Below are 11,729 nucleotides of genomic sequence, written 5' to 3' on the forward strand. Positions count from 1 at the left end.
CTCTCTCTCTCTCTTTCTCTTCATAAACTCCCTATGTAGCCCTGGCTAGTCTGGAACTGGATATATAGATCAAGCTAGTGCCAACCTCACAGAAATTCACATGCCCCTGACTCCTAAGTATTAGGAGGCCTCTGCCATCATGCCTGGCCTTTTTTTTTTAAATTTGTATTTATGTGCAAGGGCACTTTGTCTGCATGTACGCACGTGTTACTCTTACATGCATGCCTGGTGTAGCAGGTCTCCTGGAACTAGAGTCACAGATGCTTCTGGGCACTGGGGACTGAGCCCAGTTCCCTAGAAGAGAAGCCCTTGCCTGTCACTGCTGGGCCATCCTTCCAGGGCCAAGCCCACGTCTGTGAGCAATGCTCGAGGAAAGGTGATGGCTACAGGGGACATGCAGACAGGACCCAGGCTCCTGCTCCTAACATGGGCCACAGTCATGCTCTAGAAATACCCAGACAGTTTTTCTTTTTTGAGACTAGATCTCATCATGTAGTCTAGTATGGCCACGAATTTCTAAGCCTTCTGCTTCAGTCTTCTGAGTTCTGAGATCACAGGTCTGTATCACCAGGCTCAAAGTGGTTTTGTTTTTTCTTTTTAAAGCTGTGGTAAAAAGAAACTGTCATTAAGTCACACTGAACATTAGCGCTCCACGAATATACAGCCATTGATATGAATGAAGGGTTGGGCTGTATCCCACCCAGGAGGCCCTGGGTCAGGAGTCAGGAGCAGCAACCAGTATGGGTGATATAAATTGTGTCTTTATTTGAACACCATTCCACCTGCACTGAAGCTCAAATCCAGCAGCAGCAGAAGGGGGTGGGACCAAAAAGAAATGTTACCAAATTGGACAGTGAACATCAAAGACACAGTGGGACAGAACTTACTAGTGGGGCACAGACAACACCAAACTACCCTAACACACAGCACAGGTCTCTGGAGGACTGCCAGTCAGAGTCCTGGGGCAGCTGGCGGCTCCTGTTCACGTCTCAGGAATGCCTCCTGTCCCACCCCAGACAAGGGCCCCAGAAGCCTCTAGTGCTAGAAGGAGTCCAGCCCTTCCAAGAGGGTTTTCCTTTTTCGGTTCATACCAGAAGAGAAGGACTAGTCCCTCTGTGCCGGAGAGGGACTCAACTTGTAGAAGCTTCCCCTCCAAGCACCATCTACAAGCTGCCATCTTGGCTCTTACAGGCCCCAGAAGGATGTTAATCTTCCCCGCAGCCTCGGGCCCTTGGGACAGCTTTCCTCCATAGCTCTGGTCCTTAGGGGGCAGGGTTCTACTTCTCTCAACCCCAAGGACTAGTCTAAACAGTGCAGGGGCTGGACCCCACTGAAGCTATAACTGCTTTCCCCTCTCCCCTTCTGTCAGGAGCAAAGAAATCCGGTAACACCAAACACTAGCCTCTCCATCCAGTCACTAATGGCCGAGGATTTTCAGGGACCCGATGTCAGGAAGCTCTTGGTTGGTGATCAGAAACAGAGATGTTGATGTCCATAGCCTATCCTTCGCCAAAGGCTAACGCCAGCTCCCGGCCCTAACTGTCCCATGTCAACTGCCAGGAGGTCAGTTGGAACCTCACCTGAGTTCTTGGACGAAACATCCATTTTCTTTGTCCCTAACTCTTCTAAGCCTTCAAGACCACATTTTGGTTCCCATTGCTCCCTCTCTTCGTTCCCCGCACTACCCTGGGGCTCCTGCAGACTGTAGACCTCAGCCCACCAGCATGAAAGTCCACACTGCACCGCTGGACAGCAGCTGGTTGGCTGGAAGGTGGCGAGAACACTGGTAGACCACTCCCCAGAAGGAACCCATGTCCTTCCTCCCCATCATCTTGATTAGCCCACCTCTACCACAGCCTGGCTTGCTCGGTCCCTTATACACACACACACACACATACACACACACACAGCTCTCTCCAAAGCATCAGAGCTGCTGCAGACTTGCAGCCCCTTGGTCTCCAAGAAGTCAATTCTAGCCTGTCTGCCACAGCACAAGGAACCCCCTGGGCAGCAAGTGTCCTTAGGAAAACAGGCTCTCCAAGCACACACATGGCCACCCTCCTCAACCCCTAGCTTTTCCTCTTCACACACGCCCCACTACCTTCTTTCTTCTCTACGTTTTGTTCTTGCTTACTGTGGATTATACCTTCATTTCCCACCCCCCAGGCTTCTTCATCTGCCGCCCATCCATGGAAACCCCATCTAGTTCTTCACTTTTCCATCGTTGCTTGTGCCTTTCCAGCACACTCACTCTCTCTCTCTCTCTCTCTCTCTCTCTCTCTCTCTCTCTCTCTCTCTCTCCCTGCCTGTCGCCTTTCTTGTACCTCATCTTTACTTCACTGGCCTTCCTCCTGCCTGCTTCCCAGTCAGTCACCCACTCCTGCCCCTCTTGCCACTACCTGGACCCTCCCCTCTGGTTTAAAGCCGACTTCCTGCTCCCTTCTCCTTCTGACAAGGCTCCCCCACCCTCCCTGTCCATTCCCAGTCTCCTGGCTACCTGCTGAAGGTAACTCCAGTACTCTGGCTCCAGGGAGGGACCAGGTGGGGACAAGAGCTGGGGGGACACAAGGGCAGTGGCCAAAGCTCGGGAGGAGGTGTCTACCCTGGAGGAGAGAGAAGAAAAATGTGGAGATGGGATCTGGAACATTCCAAGTGTCAGGAATCAGCATCAGATTCCAGGTAGGGTCCTGCTGGGGCAGCCTTGGGTCATGGGCCTTGCTCAGGAATCCTAACTCAGCTCCAAGTCCTCTGAAAATGAACACAAGGACAGCAAACTCATAGACTAGCCGCTCTTCCTCTCTGGCGGAGGCCCATGTAACACAGGGAAGTGAGATGCCTCCTGGACAGCCTATAGGAGGCACACATTCCTCAACACAAGGACCAGGCAGCAGGCCGTGTGTCCTCGGAGACGTGATGTTGGACGAAGCTCATCTGCCACCCCTCCACTGGGGACTGGAGGCTTCTCTATGATTAGATGGCTCTGCCACCAGATCCATAAGGTAACCAAAGATGGTCAAAAACTACAACAAAATAAAAAACAAAACAACAACAACAACAATAAAAAAAAAACCACCTGGAATCTCCCTTGTTTTTCTCTTTGCTAAGGGGGAAGGAGTAACCCCCCCCCTGCAGGAGAAGAGAGATTTTCTCATCTGCCCTTCCCTAACACACGCACACGCACACATGCACACGCACACATGCACACACACACACACACACATACACGCACACACACACGCGCGCGCACACACACATACACGCTCATGCATACGCACACGCATACACACACATACACGCACACACTCATGCACACACACCTACCTCAGCTCCAAGCACTGCCCATGAGGTTGCAGACCCTGGGCTTATCGCAAGGCGAGAAGTGGGCAAAGAGGAGAAAGAGGCAGGGACAGGGTAACAGGGCCTGGGGTGGGGACAAGGGTACCCTGTTCAGAGGTGACCTGCAAGTTCAAGTTAGGCAGAAAAGTATCAAAGACGCAAGACAGTCTCTGCCCTTGGCAGAAGTCCAGGGTATAGGAAGCATGAGAAGGACAGGGGTAACCCCTAAGTCCCCACCTCTGTGCCCCCTCTCCACAGCCACCAACCCTGACAATCAATGGGCCTGAGAAGTCTATGCTGTACAAAACAGGCCAGGCTCGAGGGGCCAGTCACCAGTGAGATACCCCAGTAGGGAAGAGGCTAGACCAGCCTCAGGCTGGGACCAGCTGCCTCCTCCCACAGCCTCCAGAGCCCGCGTCTCCCCCTCAGACTCTGAGGTGATGAAGGACTACCAGCAGCAGGAAGGAAGACCCTATCCTTTCTCCCTCAGCACGGCTCAGAGCTGGGTGCAGGCTTGAATGAGGGAGGCAGAGGAGGCCCCGCTGGGGGGGGCTGGTGGCACCTGGAGCTTTGTGGCAGATGTGGTGGGACCATCATCAGCGAATAAAAATAAAGTAGGAAAGAGTCTGGCCCTCCTGGGGCAGTGTGTTGAGTAAGTCTCTTTAGGTGATCAGGGCTGACAGGCAAGGACGCAGCAGGCAGCCCTGCACATTGAAGGGGTCCAAGGACCTTGCGCTGCAGAGCGTCCTTTCCCTGGGGATCCCCAGGGACCTCCAGCTAGTCTACACAGGAGAGAAGGAAACCGAGGGACCAGAGAGGGAGGCCCAGGCTCCACTAGGTCCAATGGAGGCGGGGCCAGACTCAGGCTCTCAGGATCTCAAGGGCTCTGCCTTCTGCCAGGCTGCCACCCAGCCCCTGCCCCTCTTCAGAGCCCGGAGGTCCGTGTGCAGCCAGTTCGAGATTTGGGTCTGGAGCTTGAACGCAGGAATGAGAGGGCAGCAGACGGGATATGCTGAGGTCAGGCCAACTCCTGGGCTATAAAATCCAGGCTTTCAGGGTCCCTGTGTGTGAGCAACAGGGCATGGTAGGACTCCCCAGCCAGACACATCACCTCCTGGCCGCAGCACGGAACTTACAGTAGTGCCCACGAAATCTGTGGGAGGAAGGGAGGGAAGGGGAGAAAGAGAGAGGGAGAGGGAGAGGGAGAGGGAGAGGGAGAGNAGGGAGGAGAGGGAGGAGAGGGAGGAGAGGGAGAGGGAGAGGGAGAGGGAGAGGGAGAGGGAGAGGGAGGAGAGGGAGGAGAGGGAGGAAAGGGAGAGAATGTTAGAGCCTGTGAGGTCCCAGCTGCCCCCTCAGTCACTCCCGAAGACACAAATGGCCAGAAGGGGCTAGAACCAAGTCGTTGACTGACAGGTCAGCCTTGAGCACACCATGTAACCCATGAGCTGTCATGTGTCAAATAGAGACCATCTCCCACTTCACAGGGCCATTCTGAAGGGTCATAGCAAATGCCGGTGGTTTAGTTTAGTTTGTACTTTGACTTGGTACTGTCCTACAGTGCCCACCTCCATGAAGCAGTTAAGGATGCGGATGGGTGGAGCGCCCCCACATCACTGGTGTGGGGAGTTTTATTAAGCAGGAAGGGGTTGTTTTAAACTCTCTTGTATCCTAGGCTGGCCTTGATCACCTGATTCTCCTGCCTCTGTCTTCAGAGTATGGAGTGTACAGGTATACACCACCATGATTCGCCTCCCATATCATTTTAACAGTGAGCTGTAGCTGGGAAAGTTGGTTCCCCATCTCAATCTTAACCCTTAACAAGAGGCTGAGTGAAGAAGAAGGCTTGCCACACGTGTGGGGGCAACCTGGGCTACATAGCGAGTTCCAGTGTACCCTAGTCTACAATGCAGAGCTATGTCTTTAAAGTAAACGAACTTGTGAGAGAGCCATCTGGGTGGGGACTGGAGAGAGACACTCGTCATCCATTGCCAGGGTAGCCATGCACTTCTGGAAGTTGCCACCAGGGGGTAGGTCCTGACCTCAAACCAAGACCAAAGAACCTACATGGTAGGAGGGATCCTTCAGAGCTTGTAAGGTCAGATTAGCAGAGGAAAGTCCTGGGACTCTAATAAAAGGGGGCAGAAAACCTCTAGCCTCGGTGAGCTGTAAGATAGGTAGTGTGTTGTCGAACCTTGGCTCTGGACTAGAACCTGCATTGAAGCCCTGACTTCACTACTTAGATGACTTGGAGCAAGCTCTCCCTCCGTCTGCATGCCATCCCCTGCCCCACCCTTGTTCTCATCTGTAAACCGGTGTTCATGATGCCTACCTGCAGAGGCCTGTTAGAACTGACCACTTTGAGCACCCCCCCCCCAAGTACCAGACCCTGCTAGCCGCTTTGCATGCACAAACTTTCCCCTCAATGTGACAGTCCCGGGAGACGGATCTGTTCTATCTCCCTGGTTTTATGAAATATGAGAAACTGAAACTCGAGGTCAAGTAATTCCTAGGCTTAACCCGCTTCCAGTCTAGTCTGTGCTCACCATTGAATACTTCAAGCACAGCACTGAGGTCTCCTGCCAGATGAGTAGATACACGGCTGTGTATGTTATCACTTAAGCCCATTGTATGGTGAGCAGAGACCATAAGAAATGACTGTAGGAGTGGACAAGCTAAGCAGAGGTTGAGCCGCGGGAACCACTGCTCTGAGACTCAGTCTAAGGCCCGTGTGCCCATACACACAAGCATCCACCACAATGCCTCTCTCAGAACTAAGGGTAGGCTGACATCAGGGTCAGAAGACTGCTTGGCCTCAGCCCTTTGGAGATTATCTGGCACTGTTAATTATATTTTACTTCTGAAGACCCCAAGGGGGAAAAAAAAACCTTGTGAATGTGTGTGTGTGGAGGTAGAAGAAAGATGCTCACTGTAGCATCGTCAGGAAACCTCAGAGCTTCCCTAATAAGAAGAAGAAAAAAATAAACCACCATCGGCCCGTGCACTGAAAGCAGTAACCTCTGAGAGTCTGGCCTTCTGTGTCAATAGTTCCCTGTTGTTTTGAGACAGGATCTTGATATGTGGCTCAGGCTGGCCTTGAGATCATCATCTTCCAATGCCAGCCACAAGAGAGCCGGGGTTACGCAGGTATGCATGACCGAAATTGTTTCCTTTTTTTTTTTTTTAATTAAATGAAATTTATTATTCATGTCTATGTAAGAGAGTGATGTGTGAGATCAGAGCACAGCCTGAGGGTCGGTTCTCTCATTCCACAACGAGGTCTAGGCATCAAACTCAACTATCATGGTTTCATAACAAGCCATCTTGATGGCCCTAAATTATTTCCTTGTTGTATTTTACTGTTACTTGATATATGCAATATGCAATACACCAGTAATACAGCATGGTGTAATAAATTTGTGAATGGTACCATTCAAAACTGTAGCTGTTGATAATTTGCATATACCACAAGCCCCAGTCTCATGCCCTAGATTCCTTCCCTTCAGACCCAATCCCAGATGACCACCCTTCCAGCTTGTGTATTTATAGATTTTTAAGATTATTATGGGGCTGGCGAGATGGCTCAGCGGTTAAGAGCACTGACTGCTCTTCCAAAGGTCCTGAGTTCAAATCCCAGCAACCACATGGTGGCTCACAACCATCTGTAATGAGATCTGACACCCTCTTCTGGTGTGTCTGAAGACAGCTACAGTGTACTTACATATAATAAATAAATAAATCTTAAAAAAAAAAAAGAAATTAAAAAAAAAAAAAAGCCAGGCGCGGTGGCGCACGCCTTTAATCCCAGCACTCGGGAGGCAAACTCAGGCGGATTTCTGAGTTCGAGGCCGGCCTGGTCTACAAAGTGAGTTCCAGGACAGCCAGGGCTACACAGAGAAACCCTGTCTCAAACAAAACAAAACAAACAAAAAAGATTATTATTAAATTTTTATTTATGTGTATATCTCTGTGTTAGTGTAAGTCACACATGTCCACACAGATGCCTGTGGCAGCCAGAAGAGGGCTTTGGCTCCCCAGGATCTAGAGTCAACAGACAGCTGTGAGATGCCCAACCTGGGTGCTAGGAACCAAACTCAGGTCCTCTAGAAGAACTGCAAATGCTTTTCACCATTGAGCTCTCTCTCCAGCCCCATTATTTCTTTGTTTTTAATATGTATTAAATATATTGGTTATAAATGAAAATACATTAAGTATATATTAAATAAATGTAGTCTATTTAAATATAGTATATTTTAAATGTATCATTATATATTATATTAAAACAAATTATACATTATAATATAAATATATATAATTACATATTATAATTTATATATGTAATTATATATTATAATTTATATATGTATTATAAATTATATGATTTATATAATATTTATAATATATTATAATTTGTATAGTTCATAATTTATATATCACATTCATATTTATATATTCATATATTATATATTTTATTATTTACATATGTATATACATATATGTATATATGACCTGGTGTGTTGGTGTAGGTCTGTAACCTGAATACTTGAAGTGTGATTACAGGAAGATTAAGGCTATCTTTGATTATATAGTGACTTGAAAGCCAGCTTGGAGATGCTGTCTAAACAACAACAAATGTGTTGGGAATGGTGGTTCTCTCCTGTAATCCAAGCACTTAGGAGGTTGAGGCAGGAGAAGTGCTGTCAACTTCAAAGCCAGCCTGGTATGGAGTAAGACCCTATTTCCATTTTTCATTTTTTATTTATTTTTATTTTTATTTTATTTTTTCATTTTTTTGTTTTATTGAGACAGGGTTTCTCTGTATAGCCTTGACTGTCCTGGAACTCACTCTGTAGACCAGGTTGGCCTTGAACTCAGAAATCCTCCTGCTTCTGCCTCCCGAGTGCTGGGATTAAACGCACACACCACCACTGACCAGCAATTTCCATTTTTTAAATTTTTGTTTAAGCCGTGCATTCCTTATATCTGCTTGGTTTGGGGCTTAATGAACACACTGCTCTGTCACTTCTGAACTTACATTTTCCTTCTCCACGTGTAGTTTCTCAGTCACCTCTGTCCCCTTACTTCACAGAGTGGGGCATGGAATGATGAGAACCCACAACCTTTGAACACCAGCCTCTGCTTATTTTTCAGGTTCTCCATGCGCATGCGTACGTGCTTGAATGCGTACATGCTTGAATGCATCTCTCTCTCTCTCTCTCTCTCTCTCTCTCTCTCTCTCTCTCTCTCTCTCTCTCTGGGTGTGTGTGTGTGGGGGGGTGGGTGGTGCCAGGTACAATTTTCCAGGGTCTCTTTCCACCTTGTGGGTCCTGGGGATCAAACTCAGATTATCAAGCTTAGCATCATGTGCCTTTTACTGTTGAACCATCTTAATGGCCTCTGTGTATAACTTTTTAAAATCATTTATCTTAAGTGTATGGGTGATTTTGCTTGAGTGTATTTTATGTGCACTATGAGTACAGTGCCAGAGGAGGCCAGAAGAGGACGCTGAATCCCCTAGAACTAGACTTAAAGATGGTCCTGTGGCCTCCCGTGGATGTTGGGAATCAGCCCAGGTCCTCTGGAAGAGTAGCCAGTGCTCTGAACTGCCTGTGTAATTTTTGCTTCGCTCCTTTTATTGCGTCTGCGGTTGCCCTTCCCTGCCCCTCAGCAGGCTTTGCCCTCTGGTCCACACACTTGCCTTTGTTCTCCTGTTTGAGCTCCTCCTGCAGCAGGTCCGTCTGCCGGTTGCCCAGCACGAAGGCGAGGAAGGACAGGATGAGCGCGTTGAGGATGCCGATGATGGCCAGAATGTACGCCCAGCGCACCGAACAGTCCCCCAGGGAGTACTTCCCCGTCTTGGCCCCGCACATGTCCCGGATGGTCTCAGCATCCCAGCCATCAGGGAAGATCATACAGCCCAAGACGAGGCACAGGGCTGGGCATCAGGAGCAGGACCCACACCGAGGTAGGGAGGAAAGAGAAGGCATTGTTACTCCCTAGGAGTGAGACGGTGGGTAGGGGGCTGGGTTCTGAGAATTCCCCCAGCCCCATCTACCAATCTGAATGTGTAGTAACTACTTTTCATGCATTGGGAGAGCGACGTTGACCCAAAGAAGCAGAAATTGGAGCCCTCGACCTCTCCTGCTTCACCTTGCCTTTAGGGAACACGAAAATATCAATGCCAGGCCACGCCCCCTGACAGCCCTTTGCTCTGCCCCCATCTTCATCACTCCAGTTTTTATGAGTTTGTCTTTGGTTTTGGTTTTAATTTTGTTATTCGTTCAACAGTGGCTCACTGACACTTTGCATTCGTTCAAAGATGCTAGGCAAACAGACTGTGGAGGACTGATGGCAGGGCCAGCCCATAGATTCTCCACCTCTAGCTGTGATGGGGAGGTGGGAGGTGCCAGGCTTATGCTTTCTGTGGAATAGGAATCAAGGTGCTTCAGAGACATTTAGCAAAGTGCCAACTTGTTCAGTCTTTGCTGAGGGCCTACTGTGTGTCAGGCACTACAGCAGAGCTCAGGGAGGCTCTTGGATTTGTGTCTCGTGGAGTTTACATAGGAGAAAGGAAGGTTGCAGTATAGGGTTTAGGATTCAAATGCCCCAACTCTCTGCTAGCTTTGTGAACCTCAATTCCTTTATCTTTGTGCCTCAGTTTCCAAATCTGTAAAATGGGGGTGGTTAAGACTATCGTTAAGTGATTATAAAAGATGACAGGGGGCCTCAAAGTGTTTTGCACAGTTACTTCCATATAATGTTAGCTGTCAATATCAAAACTAGTCATAGCAAGTAGTTGCCGATCTTGCAGAGGTTCTGGTTTCTGTCCCCAGCACCCACATGGCAGTTCACAGCTGTCTATTACAGCAGTTCCAGGAGATCTAACACCCTCTTCTGGCCTCTGTAGGAACCGCACATGGCACACATGCATACATGCAGGCAAAACACTCACACAGAAAATATAACAATTCAAGGTCATCTTCATCTACACAGTTACAAAGCCAGTTTGGCCAACAAGACACCATCTCAAAAAAAAAAAAAACCAGACAATAAACAAACAAAACAAAAACCCTAGTCATAACAAAAATAATAATTACACAGATAAGGAAATAGTTCAGTAGGTTTCAAGGTAGAAAGGGCAGGCCAGGATGACCCTGTAAAGATTGTTCCTTCATCCAATCCACCCACTTGGGTTAAACTACCAAACCCTCCCAACACCAGCCTAGGCTGGGAGGGAGTGGGGCAAGTCTGAGACAATCATCTCACTGCGTTCCTTTGGAAACAGTGGTTGTCTTGTCTAAGAGTGGCACAGGGCCCCAGAGCAGGCCAATCAGAAGGACCAGGTTCCATAGGCACTGGAAAAGACTTGGTCAGCTCAGCCCCGCTGTGGTATTTAGGTCTGCAGCTTGCACAGAGCTTTTTGAGCTGTGCGACCCTTGACTCCTCCAGGCCCAAGAGCTTAACCTGGACATTAGATGACATTAGGCGATATTCTGTTTGACTGTTCTCAGTTCTGTCCACTATATGTGGCCCATCCAGTCCCCACCATGGGAAAGGGAAGAGGGCTTTGACACTCCTCCCCCGATCTCCAGTAAAAAGGGAGTGGCCCCCATACCCCTCCTCCCTCCCCAGAGTTCTGCAAGTTGGATGCCATCCTACAGTCACCCATCTTCCGTGCCTGATGTAATGTCCCCAACAGCACTGTCATCAATCTCTCATTCTACCAGGGCTGCCTGCAGTCTTTGAGGCAGGACCCCCCACTGTGATTGGCCAGCTCTGCAGCAGAACCAAGCCAGAAGAGCTAGAGAATTAAAGTCTGAAGATGTGCCTTGGTGCAGAGAGAGAGAAGCAAGTGCAGACCCCACCCAGAGCAGGTGGAGAAAGGAGCCAAGGTTAACCCTGGAAGCTTCAGGCATCCGTGGGCACTTAAATTTGATATTGTGGAAAGTAGAAAGTAGGCATGGGACTAAGCCCTGAGGTGCTTTATCGTTGCCACGGAGCAGGGAGGAGTAAGAGGAGGAAAAGGAGGAGGAGAGTTGGATGTCATTCTCCCTAGATGCCCTTGATTTGTCTCCTCATTCCTGGGCTCAGGCTCTCTAGCAAAAGGCAGCAGTGGGATTAGGAGCTTGGGGGGGGGGGGGAACAAACAGATGCCATCCCTTCAGTTGCTTCCCAGCCCTCCTCTCCCTAGGTGCCAGAGTGGCTGGCCTCCCTGTAGTCTGTTTTTGCTCACTCCTGGTGCATCCTCATCTCCATGGAAACCACTCCTGTATCCCAGAGCCCTAGCTTCCTCCGCCTTTCCAACGCGGGCACTGAGACCTCAGTGAGATGTTCTTCCCTGCGCTTTCTAGTGCTCTCTCTCTCTCTCTCTCTCTCTCTCTCTCTCTCTCTCTCTC

The 11,729-nt window shown here is 49.2% G+C and overlaps 1 protein-coding gene across 1 annotated transcript in view; it reads right to left on the reverse strand.

The window, feature by feature from the left end:
* Positions 1–743: 743 nt before the first annotated feature.
* The window catches only part of Lhfpl4 (LHFPL tetraspan subfamily member 4), a 28,091-nt gene continuing 17,105 nt past the window's right edge, over positions 744–11,729 (reverse strand). The window contains exons 3-4 of the mRNA XM_021190529.2: positions 9,032–9,268; positions 744–4,489 (exon numbers count right to left, since the gene is read on the reverse strand). Of these exons, the coding sequence (XP_021046188.1) occupies positions 4,389–4,489; positions 9,032–9,268 (338 nt within the window). The 3' untranslated portion in view covers positions 744–4,388. The remainder of the gene's footprint in view (positions 4,490–9,031; positions 9,269–11,729) is intronic.

The sequence above is a fragment of the Mus pahari genome, chromosome 2 (genome assembly GCF_900095145.1).
Source record: "Mus pahari chromosome 2, PAHARI_EIJ_v1.1, whole genome shotgun sequence".
Classification (NCBI taxonomy): Eukaryota; Metazoa; Chordata; class Mammalia; order Rodentia; family Muridae; genus Mus; species Mus pahari.